The sequence below is a fragment of the Suricata suricatta genome, chromosome 1 (assembly GCF_006229205.1).
Source record: "Suricata suricatta isolate VVHF042 chromosome 1, meerkat_22Aug2017_6uvM2_HiC, whole genome shotgun sequence".
Classification (NCBI taxonomy): Eukaryota; Metazoa; Chordata; class Mammalia; order Carnivora; family Herpestidae; genus Suricata; species Suricata suricatta.
The window spans coordinates 178,941,911-178,966,485 of record NC_043700.1 but is presented as its reverse complement, the minus strand read 5'-3'; the positions used below and the strand labels follow the sequence as shown (position 1 = coordinate 178,966,485).

The window sequence follows — 24,575 nt, the reverse complement described above, 5'->3', positions numbered from 1 at the left end:
TCAATTACATATATGCACCCCTTGGGTCCCTTAGTGACGAGTTTTAATTCTTTGATATTTATATCAATAAAGGATAGCAAATATATTCCACAGGTACCCATTCTGAAGTGGTTGGGAAGTTTAGGTGCTACATAACTTTGACATTCACACTAATATTACTTGTGTCACACCTCAGAGAGTTGCCAATGGTCTTAATTGCACAGATCTAGGGGCCCTAGGATCTACCCTGAGAATTTGAGTTTTATTGGCTGAGCTACATTAGACTGGCATAAGAAACCCAATGTCTGCACTAAAATCTGTTACCTAGTACCTCACGATAGAGTAGTTCTGTTTTCCTATCATTATTCTAATCATTATCTTAAGGGCTTAATTTTGGAAGCCTCTTGAAACTAACCTGCACTGACCAGGACAAACTAGACCTAAGCATTTCAAGTGCACACAGATTAGCCAGTGTGCTCCTAAACCCAGAGACCAAGAACTTATCTATATCCCCTGATGAAAACCTAGCCTTGAACTCACTTTGTATTCAGGTTCTTACACACCTTTTATATGATAATTTATAGAAGGTGACAGACTCCTTTCAGTTGATTTGGAGAGGGGTCCACCCACTTTGGCTTTAGATTTGCTGTATCTAAAGCTGTATTTGCTGTATTTCTTACCCATTTCTTTTGAGTCTTCACCTTACCTTCTCTCCCTCTATTTTCTAAGCTTTCTTCCTACACCTTCTCCTCCTGATCACATTGTCTCCATCCTAAGTGATCCAGTTCACTGCAACTTCCTCTAGAAGTATTATGAAGCCTCATTTCCCCCGTGTCAGATCTCTTTTTATGAAACACATCAAAAAACCCCAAAGTTTAGCAAAACCAGTTTTGAGTCAAAATGTGACATCTATAGAGGCCATCAGGTGGGATCCTGTCATGACTCTCTGTCCAGAGTCACGGTTCTCAGAAAGAACTGAGACTCTTAGATGGTTTTAGTAATAGCTTTTGCAAATATTGGTCTGCCTTAATTTGGGAAAGAATAAACAAAAATACTGAACTCAATGGAAAGCTCACAGCATACAAAACATGGAGGTATCACCACTATCACTGGGCTTGGTCTTGTGGGCAATGAAGAGTTTGGCAGTTTGGCTTTAGAGCAGATATTTAAACCAGGCACATTTGTAAACCACCCATTAGCTGTAGGGTTTTTGTCCACATGTGAAATGAGCTCACTTACAAAATATCAAGCAACCATGTGCAGACTTTGAAATGAGTGGCACATAAGTGGCCTTCAGTTATAGGAAGTATAAATTGGACTCTAGAGTTTCATGTCATGCTTCATCCAAGTCTGCAGTTAGGGAGGATTTTTTTTTAATAATGTGACTATATTGTTTTAGATTTAAGTTTGGAATCTGATTAATGAGTATGAGACCTGGGAAGTGAAGCCGTGCTGTGCTCAGGGAATATAATCATGTTGTCATTGTTTAAAAATCACTCAAGTCACAATTTGCTTTTCTGTTTGGAGATGTTTTACTCTGTTCTCCCAAAGGCAAACAATGAGAAAGTGAACTTGTTAGTAGGAGCAAATAAAACTTCATGGGAAATGGTTGTCAATTATTTTGGTGAAAGGTTTTACATTTGGCACCTGTGTCAAGACTCAGAAACGGACATCATGTTGCCAACAGAGGAAATCTAAAGATCTGAAAGCAGTCTGTTAGGGAGCTCATGACGCGACGGGCAGGCTATATGATAGAATGAACTGCCATTGGGAAATTAATTTATTTAAGCCCTTGTGACCAAAACATCACAGTAAATAGTGATTGATTTATTAGAGGAGAAAACACTCCATTCTTTCCTGCTGCAGGGATTGACGACATAAATGTTAAGGGTCTATATTGTTTTTTATTATCTAATCTTTGCAATGCTTTCCCCACCTGGGTGATCAAGACTCTTCTTTTCTACCTAACTCAAGCGATGATCTGTCTTTCTAGTTGCATAATATAACTGTTACTTGTTAGTATTTTTCAGACAAGATTAATTTGGGGAAATTGAAATTCACTGTGATTTAAAATTAAATTTTAAGGATTTTAAATTTAAATGCTAAGAATTCAGGAAGTAGGACTCTGAAATTATTAAGCAAATAATTTAAAATTCAATCTAGGGTGTTAATTTCAGTTTTTAAGATTGTTTCTGTTTTGAATCACCTTTATATCCTTCCTAAAAAGAATGCATATCTTGGAATTCCTCAAATTATAAATTACAAATTATATAAGCTCAAAATGTAGGGAAGTGAAAATTGTATTCATAGCATCCCTGCAATGCTGAAAATCTTGGCACTTACTCTCAAGCTCTGGTACAAACTGTTGTCGAATCAAAAAATATGTTTCCTAAGAGACAGAACCCTGGATCAGCTACATCAACACTATGCTTCTTAACACTATTCTCGTGGGACAAAGATGACACAAAGTTGATCACAATGTAAACCCTGCTGTTACTTAATGGGATGACATCAATTCAGGAAATGAAAGCTTTACAAATTGGGCATGTAAGGACTTAGAACGTATTTTGTGGAAAATATTCAGACCATTTTAGTTTTTCCATTTTGTGCCATTATTTCTCCGTTTCCCAAACCTCTGATGCCCACACACAAACCATGAAGTGCACATCTTAAAAAGCAAACGTGCTGGTTGTTAAATGAAATGGTTGAGAGGCAGACTCCTTGCTGCCTGAGACGGTGCTTACCTTTTGCCTCATTTACTCCATGTTTGTGTGTGTGGCCCTGCTGTAGGTAAGAAACCTAAGCCTTGCTTTAGTTTGCTTTCACCCTTGGCTTCTCTGTTAATGCGCACATTGGCTTCGTGTGCTCTGCTGTTGTATTGCAATGTAAAAAGTCTTTTGTCTCTTCTGTCTTTGTCGCTGCCAGCTGCTAATCTGAATGAGGTGGAAAAAGGTTAGTTGCCTTTTAAGTCTATTATGATTTTCATTTTAGTTTCCCTTTTTCTTTTAAAGCTACATAGATGTCATTGTGTGTACACGGTAAAAGGAGTGTTGACAAAATCTGAACCAATACCTCAAATCAATCATTCAGAACCTTGGTCTATGCATAGCTGTGCCGAACACTATAAAAAGGGCATCTGAAGTGCACTTTAGCAATTTCTGGAAGGCTCTGAAAGAAATTCTCTGAGTGGGAAGAAAGGGTAGCTGAAAAGAAAGATGAATGTTTTCTACTTCCTACTTGTCTGTATGCTTTTACTCTTCAAAGGTATCACCAACATGAATTATTTTTACAATGGTCATTCAGTACAGTAGATAGGGTATAGATATAAAAGTGTTTAAGTACTGGGAATTTTCCCATGACATTAAACTAACACCTCTAGTGATTTGAAACATATAAAATACTGGAACATGTCTGTAGATATTAAAACATTTTATGAAATAATTATTACCAAGCCCAAGAGATTGATTTTGAGAGTCACATTGTCAAACATGTTGTAAATTGTCATAAGTACTAGGCAGTGTTTTTAAAGCATAAAAAGAGCCATATATAGTCATGGACATCAGCATGGTCCAAATAGATCCCCCAAACCATCAAGGCCCAGGAAAAGAAGTCCTAGAGTAATTAGGCTGACAGGCATTTCTGGGGAATTATCATGAAATCTTTGTGAAATTTCATCTTAAAGATTCAGAATTATTACTAATAACATTAGATATTTACTCATTCAGCTGATTGGACATTTTCAAGTGTCACATGCAAGCACAGGGTCCTAAAAGGAGCACAGTGTGTCCTTGTCTTGACATTTCTGGTTGTGTGCGAAGCATTTGCAGTAGGATGATAGGGCTAACATGGAATACATTATGTAGCAGTTCTCTTTGTCTCTGCTTGCTAAGGACTCCATTGTTTTTTTCTGTTGCATTATTCAGGTGATATGCTGTGTTTGGTCACTTACTCTTACTATATACAGAGTTAAGTTGGAAAACATGAAAAAAAGGCTTCATATTTTACAATGTTAAAATATAGTCTATGCAGTTCTCTGAAGATTAATGAAGCCAATAGCATCCTTGATCAAATGTCATCTTTTCTTTTTAAAAGCACTAAACTAATTGGTAATCTGGGGCTGAGATGTTTAAAGTTTGCTTCTATCTCAGAAAAACAATAGCAATTGTTCTGTTATAGGAACATGTCTATAAATAGTTATGGTTATATATACTCTCAGAAAAAGCTTGGCAGTGTGGTAGTGTTTAAAATCACCATGTGATTTCCTATGTTGACTAAATTTCATGCTTATGTTTATAAAAGATGCCTTCTATTTCCAAGGATTTGCTGCTAAATGAATTTGCTTTGAAAAGCAGTCAAACTTTTCTCTATTTTTTAACCCAAAACTTCACAAGAAGTAACTTTCTTAAATAAAAAGAAGCTCCATAGTTAGGTGACATATTGTTAATTAACAAGAACGCTGTATATGTGAACAATAAGAATTTAAGCAATAACTTGTATAAGATGAGAAGCACACACCTTGTAAGTAGGGATCTGAATGCAAACCAATGTCTAACTGACCCCAAGGCACGCACGGGGATTTGGGGTAGGGAGGTGTCCTCTGAAATCATTTCCTTCTTATCTGCTGCTGTCATCCAGGCTTGGAATCATCTCCCATTACATAGTGACTCTGCCTAATTGTTTGTGGTAAACAAGCTTTTCTTCTGCTGTCTCTTCAGCTTGCTGTACATAATGGTCTTTCATGTGCATTTGAAAATAATAAAGCTGTAGCCACAAAATTCAGATGCAGGCAAATAATCTATTTTATCTACACGTGAAAAAAAAGAAAAAAGAAAGTAACTAATCAATGCCTGCAAACCTAATTATTTCCCCAGATTTTTAGGCTACCTCCTTTCATATAAGGCAGGTGGGGTACTGATGAATTTTTTGTAGCTAATGGGGAAAGTTCAGATTTCTTATCCTGGCACTAATATTATCAACTCTGGGACCTCTGGCAGTCTTTCTTTCTTTTTTGGGGGGGAAACAGGGGTAATGACATCTGTCCCACCTCATACGGGAATCTGAGAATAACATGGAAGAATGTATGGGACAACACCTTACAATGCTAAGCATCTATACTTCAGAAACATCAGGGGCTGTCATTCCTAATGGTATAAGATTCCTGTAGGGAATTTTGAAAGAGAAATTCCTACCTAAAGTAGATTATAATCATGAAGGAAATTTCTCTTCCCATAATTTTCAGTACTATCTTGATTTTTTTTTTCAACTCTTTCTCTATATATATTATGTGATTTGGTTAGTTTCTCCATTACAAAATTTACATATTTTTATATACTTCTATATTTTCTAATTTCCATGATTTTTATATTACTTTCTTTTTTTCTTTTTATTTATTTTTTAATATAGTTTATTATCAAGTTAACAAGCTTACGGTGTATACAATGTGCTCTTGGTTTAGGGGGTAGGTTCCTGTGGTTCATCGCTTACATACAACACCCAGTGCTCATCCTAACAAGTGCCCTCCTCCGTGTTCATAATAGCACTTTCCACAATAGCAAAATTATGGAAAGAGCCCAAATGTCCATCAACTGATGAATGGATAAACTACTATCCTTCTTTAAATTATTATTTTGTAATTCTATTTTCCATGCACATTTCAAATGGGAAGACTTTAGAAATAAGTCTTTGGCTCTCTTTACCCTTTTACTTGAAGTATAAGGAAATAATGAATGCTGAAGAGCTCTTGGATTTGGCTGATTTTTATTTTCTTGTTTGTTTTTGTTTTTTCAGGTTTTGTTGTATTTTTTTAATTTTTACGATCTCTTAATAATAGTGACTCTCTGTTATTAATTCTGCCTCAAGATGTTCAAGGTCTTTATGTCAAGGTCAATATAGTTGCAATCATGCTTTTTTGTTTTTGTTTGTTTGGGTTGGTTTTTTTTTTGGTTCTCTTATTTCATCTTATTTTACTTTATTTTTTATTTTTTAATATAATTTATTCTCAAGTTGGCTGACATAACAGTGCATACAAGTGTGCTCTTGGTTTTGGGAGTAGATTTCCATGATTCTGTTTTAACTAGAGAGAAAACTCTGGCAGGTGCTGCCTGCTCTTTAGTTAGTAGGCAAAGCCTGTTGAGCCCAAAACAACAGTTTAACATAACCAGGCCTTATTCAATCTAATTTAGATTTACTTAATTTGAATATAAGAGTTAAATATTTCTAAGGTTTCAGTAGTTATAATTGGCTACATTATTTGGACTGGATGTTCCAAGGAGGAAGTACTGAAAACACCTCTTTGTTGTTTATTTTGCGGGGGAGGTAAGATTTTCATTTTAAAAATTCAAAAGGTGTTTATTGAGAAGATATGCTGGACACTGTGCTAAGCATGACTTTCTTAAATGCATAAGACATCTACCAGGCAAACTCTTTGGCTTTGATTCTTCACTTCAAGTTCAAATTGGCTCAGTTATCTCACCAGTACAAAGCCATCATCTCTCATATCCCAAGAAAGTGGGCAGTATACCATGGTTCCTTTACCAGTTGATAAGTGAAGATCAACATCTTTTTTGAATGAAGACTATCAAACTTTCTGGCCAGCAAAACATTATGGAGCAACCCATTTCATATTATTTAGAACAAAAGTGAGAACATAAGATGATCTTCCTTGCTTAAAACATCTTATTATCCAAATGTATTGAGTATTTTCTTGAGCCTTCCTATTTTGAAGTATGATTAACTTTATCCTAGGAGATTACTCTATGGTAACATATCCCTTCTGCTTATGGTCCATTTTGTACACCTTTTGCACTCAGAGGATGTCGATCAGTGACTATTGGATCATTAAGAATTCACAGCCCCTCAAGATCATTTCTTTTATTTCTGTACAAACCAGAAGATTTAATTAAGTTTGGAGAGGTGGGAAGGATTTGAGTACTTTAGTGATCATATTTTAGAGGTTAATGAACTTTCTCATTGATAGGGCAGATTGCAATGCAGTGAGCACAGATAAGAAAGCATCATATTATTAAAAAGTATCCTCGGGAAGAGTTGGCTCTTTGAAATAAAAAATAAGAAATAAAAGCACACTCTTAGTGATAAATAAAGCCAATTATTACCATCACCATTGATAAGGAGACTGAATATTCAGATCAGAGACTGGGCATCTGTTCCTGTTAATATGAACTAGAGCTGGACTCGTTAGCAAAAGAGGAGAAAACAGACATGCTTTCCCTGCAGGTGTAGTTCAATTAACAAGTCCTGGGATGACTCCCAGACTCCCATCAGCTGTGTCCACCAGCGACTCGATTCATCCATCTCCTTGCTACACTGAAAAATCTGTAAGAGGAGAGAGAATGCATTTTTTGTCCAATAGAAGTAAAGAACCAATGGGAAATACAGTTTTTTATTGGAATTGGATGGAATTTTAAAACTTTGGTAATGAGAAACATTCAGGTCCTTTAATCTTCCCTTTCTCAAACATGTCACAGAGGTATTACACTCACACTCCAGTCATTCCTGAGTTCCTCCTCTCCATTTCCAGTTGGAACCATCATTATTTGGCAGATGAGATTACAAGGATACCGGGGAGTCATCAGGCTGTGTGTCCATCCAGTCCCGCCTGCAAAGGCAGTCCCTCAGGCCAAGATCTGAGAACACAAATCTGCTACTGATTTTCCTTATTCTCTGCTCTGCCTTACGTTGTTCTTCATATCTCTGGGTCTCCTTCATTAGTGTGTTTAAAGTTGTTGTTTTTTCCCGCCCTTGGGGCACCTGGGTGGCTCAGTAGGTTAAGCGTCTGACCTCAGCTCAGGTCAGGATCTTGCGGTTCGTGGGTTTCAGCCCCACATCGGGCTCTGGACTGACATCTCAGAACCGGGAGCCTATGTTAGCTTCTATTTCTTCCACTCTCTGCCCCTCCCCCATTTGCATTCTGTCTTTCTGTCTCTCTCAAAATAAACATTAAAAAAATTTAAAGTTTTTTTCCCCTTGAAAAGTAATCAGGTAAGTGCCATCTTTCACATTTTTCAGCAGCCGTCGAGTATCTAGTTGTGCTAGGCAATTTGCTAGTCAACGGAATGGGAATGAGGAAGCATAAAAATATAAGTACAGGTATCCTTTGCCCTCAAGTAGTGTATTTATAAGAAATTAAATCTCATTTATTTCATCCAATAGGTTACTGTTTTTGATACCTTCCCTTGCGCCAATTCAAATGAGATAAAACAATTACCAATTATTCGAGATTTTCCTGAGCCAACAAACAACTTAAATTTCAGATATTTGAAGAATGATGCATTTGACCCTCCCAAGCCCTGTGTCCTGGGGATTCTGGATTTCCTCCCCTGTCACAAGTATGTTTGACAATGTCGTAACAGATGAAGTTTAACACCAGAATTCTGGTTCAGTTATTCAGATTGCCCTCATAAGCCCCCTTTCTATTATCAATATTAATGATCCTTTTGCATTAAAAAATAACCTCATTTGGTAACAATTTAAAGATAAGAACAAGGACAGTCTGCAGTATTAGCCCCAGAACCCTTCTCTCCTTCATGAATTGAGACTGTTTTTTCTGTCTCACAGGAAAAAAAAAACAAACAAAAAACAAACAAACAAACAAAACTATATCTGATTATGTTAGAAAAAAAAAAACTAGCAACAGTTAAGTGTTCCAGCAATGCTGTGTACCCACATCCGTTTTTCTTGTAGACATCCTCAACCTGAATTTATAACTTATAATTTAATTTTTGCAGAAATTGAAATGAGACACTCATTAATTCATATGTACTTTTTCCTATTGCTTTATTAGTATAAAATGAATAGTTTTTTGAAGTTCACTTCGAGAGAGTCATAGAGAGTGCAAGCAGGGGAGGGGTAGAGAGAGAGGGAGAATCTCAAGCAGGCTCCATGCTACCAGTGCAGAGTCCAACAGGGCACTGGAACCCATTAAACTGTGAGATCATGACCTGAGTGGAAATCAAGAGTCGGATGCTCAACCAACAGAGCCACCTAGGTGCCCCTAAAATAGATGAATATTTTAAAAAGAGTGAGTTGAATTTGAAAAAGTTCAGAAATCCTAATTCAGGGCCCAAATAACCAACCTTTCTGCTCATCAGTCTTTGAGGACTGAATAAGCCTACGTAACACATGCCTTTGCCCAGATTTCTTGGCAGACAGACTTTAACTAATTGCCACCCAGTGCCTCTTCAAAAATGTCTTCTTAGTTTGCTTTACCAAAAGGAGAATTCCTTCAGTGGTAGTAATGAACTGGGGACTGTGTAGTATAGTTTTTAATAATAAATAAAAATAAGAAATCATTCAGCCAGTCTTTAAGCCAGGATGCTGTCCATATTTTTTTTAATTTAAAAATAATTACCTATTTTTGAGAGAGAATGCACAAACAGGGAAGGGGCAGAGAGAGAGGAAGAGAAGCAATTTCAAGTAGGCTCTACACTGTCAGCACAGATCCCAATGTAGGGTTTGATCCCACCAGCCGGAACCATGAGATCATTACCTGAGCCAAAATCAAGTCAGCCGCTTAACTGACTGAGCCACCCAGGCGCTCCCGGGATGCTGTACATATTTTAGTCATTAAATGAACCCCAGGAACTCTGGAAAATTAGGAGTCTTTATTTCTTCTCTAAGTTTTCCAGATTGTAATTTCTCCAGAGTAAGGAATTTATCATGCATTATCATGCTTGTCTTTTAATCATTTGGTAGGTCTATCTCAAAATATTTATTCTCAACATTTTATTATGAAAATTATTAAACTAAAGCAGCTTTGTATTTTGGTCAAGTAAGAAATTCTCACTTGAAGGTACATGTAAACTAATCCTATTATTAGTGGTTGATTTCCTTCTACACTATTATTATTAGTTTTAGGAAACATTAATGCTAACTCTCGTGAACTATACAGTATCTTCATTATCATTGATTTGCCAAAGAATCACTATAGATGAAAATTTTCAACAATGCCATGAGTTAAACTAGTATTTTTTTAAGAAAAAGCATGCTTAGGAAATTTGAACGTGTGGAGGATATGTAAATTATTAGTGACAAGATTCAACTCAGGTGTCCTCCACTTATCATGAGCTTTGATGTCTTTGACATAGTTTAAATAAAAAAATTAAGATTATTATTTTTAATTAATAATAGTATATATATATATGGTAGTTATTATTAATTGTTGCTCTCATTCAGAGGTCAAGCCAATCCCCCAATTCATTGTAAAGTTGATGAAATGAGACATTGGACTTACTTTTCTCCCTCTGTACAAAACACAGTAGTTTGGGATTCCCTTGGTCTTTGTTACCTTTAATACCCTAAAAGGAGAATCTTCATTACCATCTGGGCAGCCTTTCCTGCACACCCAAACGGTTAACACCAGTTTCCCTTGGAGAGAGGCCCAAGGATTTGGGCCAAGTTCACCCAGACACCGTGCTTTGCAGAGAGACTTCCAACCCACACAGCCAACGTGGACCCCTCCTATTCTGCTGTGCTCTGCTGGACCTTGACTCTTTTGCAGTGCTGAGGTCATTGTCATGGGTTACTCCTTCTCCTTGTGCACCACTTATCCCAGACTCTGTTAGGGAATCTCAGAGACCTAAAAGAAATTTTAGGCCAAGGAGAGGACAGCCACATGAAATGAAATAAGAACAACAACAACAAAAAAAGGACATGAGTCAAAAAGAAAGAAAAATAAGAGCATAAATTGAAAGTGTTATCCCCACTATAATCCTCTAATAATTTAGCATTTACCACCTATATTGGTTTGCTGGTACTGCTCTAACCAAGTGCCACGAAGTGGGTGGCTTAAACAACAGAAAGTTAGTGTCTCACAGTCCTGGAAGTTAGAAATCTAAAATGAAGGTATCTGCAGGGTCCGTACCTTTTGACCATTCTGAGAGAAGAATCCATGGTGGGCTTCTCTCCTTGGCCTCTGGGTGGTCATCTTCTCCCAGTGTTTCCTCAATCTTTCCTCTATGCTATACTTTTCTTTCTTATAAGCACATCAGCCATAATGGAGTAGGGCCCACCCTAATGATTTCATTTTAATTTGATTATCTCTGCAAAGACCCTATCTCCAAATAAGATCACATCCTGAGCTAGTGGAGGACTCCGATATATCTTTTGTAGGAGACAGGGAAAGGGGGCACAAGTCAACTCATAACACCACATCACCATATTTTAAACTCTTGATTTCGCCCCAGAAAACCTGGCCATTTCAAGAGTTCTCTGTGTTACTGACACGTGCTTTCAAATATACATACCAGAAACCTAGTAGTCTGAGATGACTCCCTCTCTCTCCCCTACTCACATCCAATCCACCACAAAGTCTCATAAATTCTGCTTCCTAAACGTCTCTGCAGGCTGTCTATCTCATGTGCCGCCACCTGAATGCAGGTTAAATCGTCCGTTATGTCTACTTTTATCTGCCCTTTTGTGGTCCATTCTTTTAAAAGTGCAGGTATCATCTGGCCATCCTCCAACTTAAAACCTTTCTGTGATACCCACTGCACATTCTACCATGTGGCCCCTGCTGGCCTCTGTGACCTCCTCTGGTGCCTTGTTTTCCCAGGCTGGCTCCCAGTCCTTCAGAGCTCATAGTTCCCATGCAGCCTCCTGCACAGAGCCTCTGTCCTGCTCTTCACTCCTCCCTTCACCCCCACGTCCCAGTGTCAGTTCTTCAGAAACACCTCCATATGGTCAGTCCCCCTCCTAAAGCACCATGACATCATCCACTTGCCCTTTACCCCACAAGCAATCTTATAGTTACTTTTGAAATTATTGATTAACCCCTCTCTCCTCTCCTCTCATGTATAATCTCCATGAAAATAGGGATAGATTTTTGTTGTTGTAGCTATAGGTCATCATTTTACTCCTAGCATTAACACAGGTCCTTTAAAAAAAAAAGTTTAATGTTTATTTTTGAGAGAGAGACAGAGCACAACCAGCAGAGGGCAGAGAGAGAGGGAGACACAGAATCCAAAGCAGGTTCCAGGCTCTGAGCTCTCCATAGAGAACCAGATGCGGGGCTCGAACTCATGAACCATGAGATCATGACCTGAGCTGAAGTCAGATGCTTAACCGACTAAACCACCCAGACGCCCCTTAACATGGGTCTTTATACATAGCTGACACAGTGTATGGTGATATTAAACATCTGATTTATCATAATCATTAGAAAAAAGCTATAGAGAGATCACTCCATATGCTGTCATGGAAGAGGTTTGTAGAATAGTTTTGAAACTAATAAATTTGGTAATAAGTATAAAGAAAAAGGTAAGACGTCAGAAGTATAAATGAAGATAAAAGGAAAGGCCCCTGGTGTTCAAGAAGGAAGGAACCTTAAAATCAGCTGCACTCATAGATCTAAAATGAAGCAGGGGGCTAGGCCAACTGCAGGTACCCTTTCCCCTAAGAGCCATCAAGAATGCATTGAGATTTCTCTTTCATTTCAATAAGATCACAAAATCACAACCTCACAGGGCTCTGAGCACATTCTGACACTTTATCTTTACCACCAAATGCAATATATTTTGAGCAGCTAACTTGCTATCTGCATTATCCATCTTTGTAGAAGCATTTCCCTTTCTGATGTGTGTGAGATTTTTCTTAGAGCCACGGTTGGCCTTGCACAATTGCAATTCCAGAAGATCATTTTACCCGTGAAGAAATGGGGCCCAGAACAATAAAATAGTTCCCTTTCTGCAGCCAGGCCACTGTTTTATGCTGAATAAGTTGCAGAAGGCCATTCCAAGCAATAACTCAGCAACCCAGATGTCATCACACCCATTACGAGTACTTACTCCCCAATATCTCTTTATGCTGGCTCATGCGTCACTCCAAACAGAGCATTCATTCTGATGATCTTGCTTCCGGTGTCGCACTACAGGGTGACCATAACAGGTATCATTGGAAGCAAGTCATCTGTGTGAGTGCAAGGGGACACTATTGATAATTACCTTGAGACAACAGGTATCAACCTGGACTGTCCTACACTGTCAGCCAGGATATGTGGTCACTACATCAAATTCTTCAGGTAAACCACAGGGACAGGAGTTTAGTAAGTAGTGATTATATTTCCTCCTCAAGAATGGGCTTTGAGGGGAGTGGGCCTCTGGCCTTGGTCACTCACAGCTCTTACAGGTAGAGCTGTCGAGCCTGGCCGTTCCCAATCCCACTCTCCCCCGTGCGTACCTGATAGACACAACCAGGAAGAAGTGACCCAAGAACTAGATGTCACCTTCTTACAGCAAAGACACCTCTTTAGGAGATACAGTGCTTTTTTATTCACAAGTTATAGCACTTCATTCACTATCCTCTGTTTTTCTAAAGAAATAATGATAGGTTTCCTGATTGACCATTCTCGATTTCTTCTCAAGACGTAGATGTCACCTGGACACACACACACACACACACACACATCCGTTTTCAAATTCTGTCTCTCAGGGAGCCTGGGTGGCTCAGTCAGTTAAGCATCCGACTGGCTCAGGTCATGATCTTGTAGTTCGTGAGTTCATGCCCTGTGTCAGGTTCTATGCTAACAACTCAGAACCTGGAGCCTGCTTTGGATTCCGTGTCTCCCTCTCTATCTGCCCCTTCCCCATTCACACTCTGTCTTTCTGTCTCTCTGTCTGTCTGTCTCCCTCAAAAATAAATAAACACAAATTTTTTTAAATTCTCTCTCTCTCTCACACACACACACGCACAAAGCCTAAAATTGCAAGCAAGAGGCAGTGTAGTTTACTCATCTGATTAAAAGTGAAATCACAAATGCTAGGCAACCATTTTGTTCCATGCTGTTGCTTTGTCACTTTATCACTTTTTTTATTTGAAAGCAAATAGAAAATAGGATTTCCTAGGATTTAGCAGAGTGGGTTGGAGCTGAATTATGGAATCAATGTTTCTCTAAACCCCTGTATCTTGAGGGATTTATGAGCACTGAAATTTAACCAAAATTCAACTACATTGTCCTTAACCACCCCAGTGAGCTGACATATCTTTCCTACTTCCATGTTAAAAATATAAAGACCCACTCACAGGATAACATATTGTAACACTAACTATGTGTAGCAGAATAAATAATGTTTCTACCTTCTCACCTCATACTTTATCATCTCAGGAAGAAAGGTAGCCATTGATGATATTATCTCAGGCAGAGCATAGAGCATCAGAAAAGCCAATACGGTTACCTTATTTTCATTATTTTCCCCTGATTTCCCCCCTATGACTACACATGAAAGAAAGAAAGAAAGAAAGAAAGAAAGAAAGAAAGAAAGAAAAGAAAGAAAGGAAGGAAGGAAGGAAGGAAGGAAGGAAGGAAGGAAGGAAGGAAGGAAGGAAGGAAGAAAGAAAGAAAGAAAAAGAAAGAAAAAGAAAGAAAATGGAAGAAAGAAAGGGAAAGAAAGAAGGAAGGAGCATAATTTTCACTCAATACTATAAGATTTAGGAGAAATTTTCAATAGTAACTAAAAGTGTATGAGTGAACTAATGTTTGTGTTATTCTTCCTGGAAAATGCAGGATTTCAAATGTCCAACATTTTTTTATTGTTGAGAAGTAGATCTAAACTTGCACATTTGTCTGTAGAGCTTGCTGTCTGTAGAGCTTCCCATATTACCTTGAGTTTCACCTCTGTGGAATGATGATATTTGAACTTAAAAACTCCATTCAAATACAGCAGAATCCAATATAAGTTGAAAAAAATAAAGAAATAGTCCAATGAAAAGATTTATTTTAATACTTGTCAAGAGAAAATTTAAAGTAATGCTTAAAAGAAAGTCATACATATTTATTATTAATGATGGGAGACAAATTATTAAGCAAAAATTAAGCATGAAATTATCTAAATGCTAAAATGAAGTCCAAGTTGAATCTAAGTCAACAATATACTGCTCTTGTCTTAAAAGACATGTGTCTTTTCTCAATAGCTATTAGTGTGTCATAACATCATACTTTATAGAAATAGGAAGGCAAATATGCCAAGAATACTGCTCTCAGTGGTCTTACACTCCAGGAAAAGAAAATGAGGTAAATACCATTAATATCCAGTTCATCCAAAACCATACCGTCCTATGCCCTCTTCTTATTAAATGGTTGTCAGCAACTTTAAGGGAAAGTTTAAGGTGTTTAAAACTGTCTGATGCACAGTAGGAAGCACTGTACAGATACCGATTAAATCAATAAGTAAATTCAAACTACAGATGTGCCATAAGATAGGCACAAGCAAACACGGCATATGAAAATTGTAGATAGCTAACAAATGGTTGAAAAGATCCAGGAAAGTCTCACAAAGAGAGACTGTATAAGGAATGGAAAAATTGACAACAGAACTTATTAAGTTCTAAAACAAAAGGAAACACCATTAACCCAGACCTGGAGTTGCCATAAATTCATAAAATCATAAATAGACGTAGGGGACAAGAGTGCGGCTTGAAAGATTTGGCTTTAAAAGTGAGTTACGCAGTCATGGAATATAATAATTGTTAGTATTGTAATATTTGGTGGCACTTAAAGGGAGATGGCTCCTTTTTGAAGTAATCAACCCATCTTAACCAGAATCAAATGTGTGGTTATGTATTGGTCACAAAGAACAATCCTACACAACTTTAGTGATGATTAATATTGCTGCTGTGCTATTCTTAGAAGATAGTCTCCTTACAAATTAAGGAACACTTCACATCAGTATAGCTTTTTACATTAAAGTTAGCATGTTTTGCCTTAAAGCTCTTAATTAGAGAATGGCCAGTCTGTTTAGCCAACAGCCTCTTAGAATCATCTCCTTTCTCATTCTTTTCCACATCAAGTTTATGGAGAAATACCTGGCGGGGCATAAAGGGTCAACTCTAATTTTTTCTCTTAAAGATTAATTTATCTTTCTACATTCTGTCTCCAACTCAGACTTTCTCTACTAGTTGAATGAATGAGAGCTGATTGAGGGCAGAGTCCATTACATTTGTCCTTGTCACTTCAACATCAAGCATGGCATTGTATAGTAAATCCTTATGAACTGTGCTGTAGGTCAGCTTGATTCGATTGGACTGAGTTGGGTTGGATTGGATCAAAGTGAATGAGAAATCAAACATTTCCCCTTATAATTTTTAAAACAATTTCTTATTTGGGTTTTGAATGAAAAACACAGAGTATTTTTATCTATTATATATCTCATATGGTCCCTCTCTATCATCAGTTACTACAACCCGCCTTATCTATAGACTACTATAAACAGCCTGTGTCCAACCAAATAGGTTTGAATGGGAAATTCGAAATGATTTCCTCACGGTAGGCTGATAAATTGTAATGAATAAATTCCATCAAGATGTATTACTTAAAATAATCCTAACTGAAAGTGGAAGCCTTTAAATAAACTCTATTTAAAAATAGTTCATCGTGTATATGTTGTTAAAAACTTTTTGTATCACAAATTTAGCAACAGACAACTTATAATGAAGAAATCTATGAGACTTTCAATGTAATTAGTTCATTGTAAGAGACAGAAAAAACTAACTTATCATACACCAAATTGACATAATAACTGACTACATTTATATATTTACATCATGGATACAGATTCTTGAAATGTAAATAATATGCCACATTGAGTTGCTAAGCAACTCTTTCTACCAATTAGTAAAGGTTTTCCTTCAAAGGACAGGCTTATAAAAAAGGAATATGTTGAAACTCCTGGATTTTAAACAGTACTGTTTAAATCCATATACTTTGAATGAATGAAAGTTCTAATAGTTTCTTGAAAATGAACAGCTGCCTGGATGGGTCACTGCATTCACTCACTTACCCCATATAACACAATTAAAAAGGGATTTAGAAGTAAGGTCGAAAAGGAGATGACTTTTAAATTTTGTATCTTTCTAGTTATTTATTATTTCCCACAATGATTGGGAAAGTCTCACCAAAAATCATTATTTGGCCTAATACACCTGAAATGAGAGGATCATATTATTTATATCTGAAGAAATTTCTCAAGAGATTCTCAGGCAGGCAATTCAACAGAAAGTGTCTAGAATCTGCATGGTTATGCTTTTAGCTCTCAATTATTGATAAAATTTTTTTTCTTTATGAGCTAACTGATATCCTATTCAGATTGAGTCTCCTTTTGCTTTTTTCTTAGTGGATGTAGGAGTAGTCTGTTGAGCTGTTGCAATTGAGTCATAAGAGGGAAATAAAATCTTTTTCTTCCAGACTTTATGAGACCTTGGAGACTCTGAGGATAGGAGGATTATTTTTTAAAACCACAGAATAGGCCAGACGTAAAGGGATACATAACAGATGAGTCTATTTATGTCACATTCAGAAAGAGGCACAACTCTCGTTTTGTCCTGTTAGGACAGCGGTTACTCACCCTTGTGGTCAGGTCTCTGGGTTGCTGGTAAATGGTGTGCTTCTGAACGTGGACGCTGGTCACATGAGTGGGTTCAGTATGTGAATATTCATTAGCTATTCATTTATCCTTTGAGTATATGCCGTACCTCAATAAAAAGTCCAAATTAATTTTTTTAATGTTTATTCACTTTTGAAAGGCAGAGAGAGACAGAGCGTGAGTGGGGGAGGGGCAGAGAAAGAGGGAGACACAGATTCTGAAGCAGGCTCCAGGCCTAGAGCTGTCAGTGCAGAGCCTGATGCGGGGCTCAAACCTGGGACCGCAAGATTATGACCTGAACCAAAGTCAGACACATAACCGACTAAGCCACCCGGGCGCCCCTAAAAAGTCCAAATTAAAATAAATGAAACAGCAGAAAATGAAAAGCATTCAGATTTCCTTTTCCTCATCCCAACAGTGTATTCCAAAGGGGCTCATATTAGTTACAAATCACAAAAGCTGTGTTACCCCAGTCATGAGCGTGTAGCAGCACAGCCAGCACTTTGGATCCTCTGCTTCCGTATCTTGTGATTTATTTTTTCCCCAGTCACAAGCTGTGCTAACCTCTGAGGCCTCTGACAGCCTGCTGGCGGGAAGCCTGTTAACCTTTGTCTGTGAACTAACACCGCTTGCCATGTTAACAGGCGAGCTGTGCGAGGAGAAGCTGGACTTCTGTGCCCAGGACCTGAACCCTTGCCAGCACGACTCCAAGTGCATCCTGATGCCAAAGGGATTCAAGTAAGTCAGAGGCTGCCTCTGGGCTCCCAGGCGGGGGGCGGGGCTTTTCCTGGGGAACCTGTCTTCACCTTCCTTTCAGGACCTTGCTCCAGACCTTTGCTCCGGATGAATGGGAAGTACTCTCTACTGTCAGTGGGATGTTTATAAATGCTGAGATCCAGCATGGGCTTTTTTTTGGTACACTAAAGTAAATAAGAGAGCCTTCCCTTTCATTCCATGGCTCTTCCTGGGAAGTCATGGATAAAATAAACTAGCCTTTGACTGTGTTTACAGAAATGTATTTGAAGGCCAAGTAAGGGGCATTGGGGTGGCTCAGTCGGTTTAGTGTCTTCAGCTCAGGTCATGATCTCACAGTTTGTGGGTTCAAGCCCTACATGGGGCTCCACCCTGCTGGTGTGGAGCCTGCTTGGGATTTTCTCTTTCTGCCCCTCCCCCGCTCCCATTGTCTCTCTCTCTCTCTCTCTCAAAATAAATGAAACTTTAAAAAAATTATTGAAGGACAAACAAATTTGTAGTATCTACTAGGCACTTTATCATCTGAATGTAAGTTGGTGGTAAACAGGGAGCTTAATTTAACGTAACTGAAGTTTCTTCGGTCTGCCAACAACTCTTAACTATCCAAGGCAAGGAAGAATTAGTGAACCTTATGTCCCAGGTTGCCCTGGGTCAGGCTCGGTTTATGCCTGTGTCTCAGCATAATTATTAATAGTGCCTCTCTCACCTTATATTTGCCTTGTGTGGGACGATAAAGCAGCCAGTCACTGTAGATCGAGGGCTCCCTCAAGTGAACTCAGAACTTCAAAATTACTTCTTTCTCCTTCTCAGTAATCTTCCTGAAATACGTTTGGTATCAAATTAAATTATTTCTTTGCTACCATCCTGAAATAGTTTAAGGATCTATCAATAGCAAGTTCTCTTCTTAGACCTGACAGTGGTTTAGAGATCATCTGATCCAAATTCATCTTAAACATGTGGAAATCATGGCCCAGCCAGGCTGGTGGCTGTCCAAAGATCTCAAGGTTATCCATTGGCAGAGGTAGGAGCTAAGTATTATATTTCCCAGTTGGATGATTTTTCTAATCTAGGTTACCTCGAAGAAGTCTTGTAGTTTATTAACATTACAGTTGGTTGGGTATAGAAGATAAGCTGGATTCTCAGGAATGAGACAGCTGGGTTCAAGAGTGGAGCTCTGCTTACTCAGACAACCAACAAATAGAATTATTTGTCCTTTTACCCACTATTTACTGAGCACCTGCCACGGGATAGGGCATGTGGTAATACTACCATTTTTTTAAAGCTTATTTACTTATTTTGAGAGAGAGGGAGAGAGTGTGCCAAGGGGGAGAGGGAGAGAGACTCCCAAGCAGGCTGTGCACTGTGAGCACAGAGCCCAATGTGGGTTTTGAACTCACGAACCCATAAGGTCAGACATGTAACTGACTGAGACATTCAGACGCCCCCGTTATATAGGGCTTTATAGCTACTCACATTCACATGATTTCTCCTCTCAGTGAAATACTCAGGCTTAATCATCATAGGATTCAAAGAATTAAAAATTACTCAGGTCAGGGACAGTTTTATAAGAGAAGATGGGGGCTGAGCTGGATTTCTCACAGACTGGCACTTGTCCACAGATTATCACACACCCTGAGTTGAAGGGGAGGTAGGGTCGTTATCTCCAGTACCCTGCCTTTCAAAACTCATGTTTATGCTAATTTCATTTATGGAATATTTTTTACTCAATGTGTTTAAAATTTTATTATCTTTTTATTTTATAGAGAAAGAGAGTGCAAGCAGGGGAGAAGGACAGAGGGAGAGAAGGAGAGAATCTTAAGCAGGCTCCACACTCAGTGCAAAGCCCAACATGGGGCTCAATCCCACAACCCTGGGATCCATGACCTGAGCCGAAATCAAGAGTCAGACACCCAACCAACTGCACCACCCGGTGCCCTGAATAATTTTTTTACTTTTTTAAGTAGGCTCCATGCCCAACTTGGGGCTTGAACTCACAATCCTAAGATCAAGAGTCGCATGCTCTATCCAACTGAGCCACCCAGGCACCCCTAAAACCTTAGTATATTCAAACACAGTTTTAGTTTTAGCACCTTTTGATTCCATTTGATACCTTGTCGAAAAAGAAAAGAATACCTTTGAATTCTACTTTTCATTACATTTTAGTTAACAATCCTATGTAAAAACCATCATTGAAATCTTTACTGATACAAAATGCTTCATTGAATTTTGTTTACCCAAATACTGTGTGTCAATTACTTTAACTCCTAATGTCTTTCATCTGCCCACAATTAAATTCGGCAAAATGAAAATTGACCACTCACATAAAAAGTACTATCCTTTCTCAGAAAAATTCACCAGTAAGGCAAACCATTTTCCGAGACCGCTTACCTGCCACACAGGGTTCACAGGGCTTTGTACATTGTGATTGTAAGCCAAAGCGTTAGTGAGACTTCATGGAAATCATTAAAATATGAGGGAGTTCGTCTTCAAAAAGACTAGTCAGTATCTTAATTCAGTATCTTTGATTACTATCGATTAAATTGCACACTTGCAAGTGCACGTCCTGCATCAGGCATTAGCTGATTTGGGAACCCGTTTTCAGCAGTAATTTGTGAGCTTGTTTTATAGCTGTATGTAGTTTAGCAGAAAGCAGGTGAAATCACCATGTGCGCTATCACTCCCATATTGTAAATTATGCACATTGTGAGGAAGGGAGTTGGAAAAGAAAATGGGCTTAAAAACCAAAAGGACATGAAGCTGCTAAAGAAAATCTCTATTGACAAATGTTGTTTGGACAAACTATACTGTTACTTCAAATTCATTTTCGTATTACTAAGCTAACAGCTGGTTTTACTTTTCTTGCTTTATTATATACCTCATAAATCTCCTAAGTTGCTTTGAGATATTTTTAGACCATCATATGCCATAAGCAGTATTTTCAAGCATGTATCTTCCTTAGCCAGCTTTTGGGCTTCTAAACAGTATATTTTATAGACTTTGCTTTCTTCCTCACTCCTTGGCAGATAATAGAGTTGAGGGAATGTGATAGGTTTTATGGATAATACAAACCTTAAGGATTTCTTAATTAAATATTTTCTTCTGTTTTGAAATTCAATCGGAAAAGCAAAAGAAAGACAAAAAAATGTTGGTCATAACGTGACTCCAAGTTCTAATGGGCTTGAAAAGTAGTATTCGTAGAGAAAAGAATATAAAATAGCTCTTAGCCACTGGTGGTGAATGTATGGTTCTCTTATCTTTTACTTTGATTTCTTTTTTCAGATAAATAATTCAGAGTGTTTCAAAGCATTTCTTCTTTCTTTTAATGCCTGGCATTTCAGCGGCTCTGCTCACATTAACATTGATGGAAGCTCTCTTCTCAGACTTTGTCCATCTCTTTGAGAATGTATATGGCCACTTAGCATCCATTTAACTTCATACTTGTTGTTTGCTTTGCTTTGTTATGATTTAGCTTTAAAACCACTGGCTTCAGAGCAAGCATCCTCCTCAGTGAGCTCATTTTATTTTCCTAATTCATACATGCAGCGCTGAAAGTCTGTTCTCCTTAGAGGGTATACACCCCCGTTTATTTTAATTCATCAGCCCTCCAGTAAGTCTTAAATCCTGATTTTCCATTTTCAGAGAAAATGTTCAGTAATGTCCACATTCACTTGTCCTCAGTGTTCAGTAATGTCCACATTCATTTGGGCATTTTTAATTATCCTCATTCATTTATTTTTTTCATTTATTGTCAAATTGGTTTCTTCATTAATTTAAATCCTAATGGCTTTAAAGTGGAAAGCTGGAACATTAGTAAAGACTAAACCACAAAAACTTTCATAGAATTATTAAGACTTAATAGAATTATCTTTTAAATGCTTACCATTTATTGATCATGCATTATATATGAAACACTATAGTAAATCTTTTACAGATAGTGCTTTTATTTAAGCGTAGTGTTTCCTTTTAAACTTTTAACGAACCTGTGAAGCAGAAACTATTTTGCACTGTGTATGTCACAGATGAAGACACGAACACTGAGGCTTACGTGAGTGAGTCAAGATGGCGTACACATCTGGATGAAGCCAGACTACAAACCCGGTTCTAACTGCAAAGTCCGAACTCTATAAAGCTAAATAAGCTGTGGTTTCCTGGTTTGTTTGTTTTTTTAAAGTCAGTGAGCCCTCTCTTAAACCCAAAATAGAAATGCTCACGGAAGCCCAGTCACAACAAGAGAGTGTTGGGGGAGAAAGGAGGGAAAAGGGAAACTGCCAATAGCCTCCCTCCCTTCCCTGGTCCCTTATTGCTCCTCAAAGCTCGGATGGAAAACCACTGCAGGCACCACGCTGTTTTGTCCATGGGCAACCATAAAGTCTTTCATCCTTCAGTGGTGAGAAATCCAGGCTCTCTTGTTCGATTGCTTGGGTCTAGTACCGGACTAGCACAGCTGCGAGTCTAAGGCCCTTGGGTAAATCCCTTAACCAGTTTCTTTGTGAGTTTCCTCACTTGCCACGTGAGGTAGTGGTGACACTGCTGTCACAGGGCCATGGAGAAAGATTCCATGTATCCACATACACGAAGTGGTTAGAACAGAGCATAGCACCAGGAAGTGCTCAGAGATGTGTATGCGTGATGGCTCTTCATCAATGCAGCTGAGACCCCTCCTTCTTCAATGCCACCAGAGTGAACCAACAAGCTGACAGCTGTCCATGGGATTGGCCCCTGGTAGCTCTTTTTATCAGTTTCCCTGTCCTAGGCCATTAGGTCAGCCCAACTTTGCCATAACGATTATCTGGATTCATTATGAATTAAAGTTTCCAATGCTGACATATTTTTTCCACAAAATTTTATTTTATTCCAATACATCCATTCTCTTTTTTCTTTTCTTTAAATTTTTATTATTTGTTTGTTTGTTTGTTTGTTTGTTTATTAAGGGAGAGAGACAGAGAAGAGAGCACAAGCCAGGTAGTGGCAGAGAAAGAGACAGAGACAAACAGAGAATCTCAAGCAGGTTCCACACCCATCAGTTGCAGAGCCCAAAGCAGGGCTCCTTCTCAACAAACTGTGAAATCATGACCTGAGCAGAAACCAAGAGTCAGACCCTTAACTGGCTGAGCCACCCAGCTGCCCCAATACATCCGTTCTCTAATAGAAAACAAAAATGTTAATTATTTTTTAAAATAATGTTTAATATTTTTGGTAAATTTTACAACATGGCACTTCCATTGTCTCGACTGTTCAAAGAAGTTAAAGCAAATGAAAATAGAGGACGGACATTGTAGGCAAAAATAGTGGGGATGGAGGGAGGGAAGGAAACGAGGATGGAGGGGGAAGGAGGGAGAAGATGGGAGGGAAGATGGAGGAGAGGGGAGGGATGGAAGAAAGCAAACAAGAATGGGAGGAGGAGAGAAGGAAGCAGGGACACGTGTACATGTGCATTCTCATTTGGATCATGGCTGATTACTAATTATCACCATTCCAACAGATCCCACTGAGAAAACGTGGAATGACTGTTTTCTAGGCATCCATTAATTTGGGGGCTCTATGGGCCTGTTCTACATAAGTTTTGGGTGTTTTGCTTTAGTTTTAATGTATTTTTATTGAAGTATAGTTGATGCACACTGCTCCCTCAGTTCTAGGTGTACTTAGTATGTTTTCTAAAGCTAGCCCCTTTTTTTCCTAGATGCAGTGCAACTGTTTTGCTTACCTTGGCTTAGTCCAGTTTGAAATTGTTTACCTGCTTGTTCAAACAGATGTGACTGCACACCAGGATACATAGGCGAGCACTGCGACATTGACTTTGACGACTGCCAAGATAACAAGTGCAAAAACGGAGCCCACTGCACAGACGCTGTGAACGGCTATACGTGCATCTGCCCTGAAGGCTACAGGTAGAAGTAGAAATAGAGATTTATGATAGAGTTCAGTCTCACAGAAACACCGCAATTCACATGCAATTAAAAGCAATGTGTTCTTTCTATGTTTCCTTCAGTGGCTTGTTCTGCGAATTTTCTCCGCCCATGGTCCTCCCTCGTACCAGTCCCTGTGATAATTTTGATTGTCAGAACGGTGCCCAGTGCATCATCAGGATAAATGAGCCAATATGCCAGTGTTTGCCAGGCTACCAGGGAGAGAAGTGTGAAAAGTTGGTTAGTGTGAATTTTGTAAACAAAGAGTCTTATCTTCAAATTCCTTCAGCCAAGGTCCGTCCTCAAACGAACATCACTCTTCAGGTAAGACATACCCCACCAGCGAGGGCTGATTCCATTCTAAACCACATTTAGCTTCAAATCATAAACGTCTGGCAGTCCGTGAGTGATACTGGTTCTTAAAGAGACAGTTACGGGCAGTTATGACGCAGTGATAGAAAATGTTCTCTGCACGAAAGTCTTCAGTTACTCTTCTCTCTAACATTTGTATTTTTCAAAATGGGACCCAGGCATTGTTGTTTACTGCTTGAGTGTGAATCACGTAGAG

The 24,575-nt window shown here is 38.5% G+C and overlaps 1 protein-coding gene across 1 annotated transcript in view; it reads left to right on the top strand.

Annotated features, from left to right (window-relative positions):
- The window catches only part of SLIT2 (slit guidance ligand 2), a 379,517-nt gene that overhangs the window by 325,974 nt on the left and 28,968 nt on the right, over positions 1-24,575 (top strand). The window contains exons 31-33 of the mRNA XM_029952292.1: positions 17,993-18,086; positions 23,852-23,989; positions 24,091-24,331. Coding sequence (XP_029808152.1) covers positions 17,993-18,086; positions 23,852-23,989; positions 24,091-24,331 — 473 coding nt within the window. The remainder of the gene's footprint in view (positions 1-17,992; positions 18,087-23,851; positions 23,990-24,090; positions 24,332-24,575) is intronic.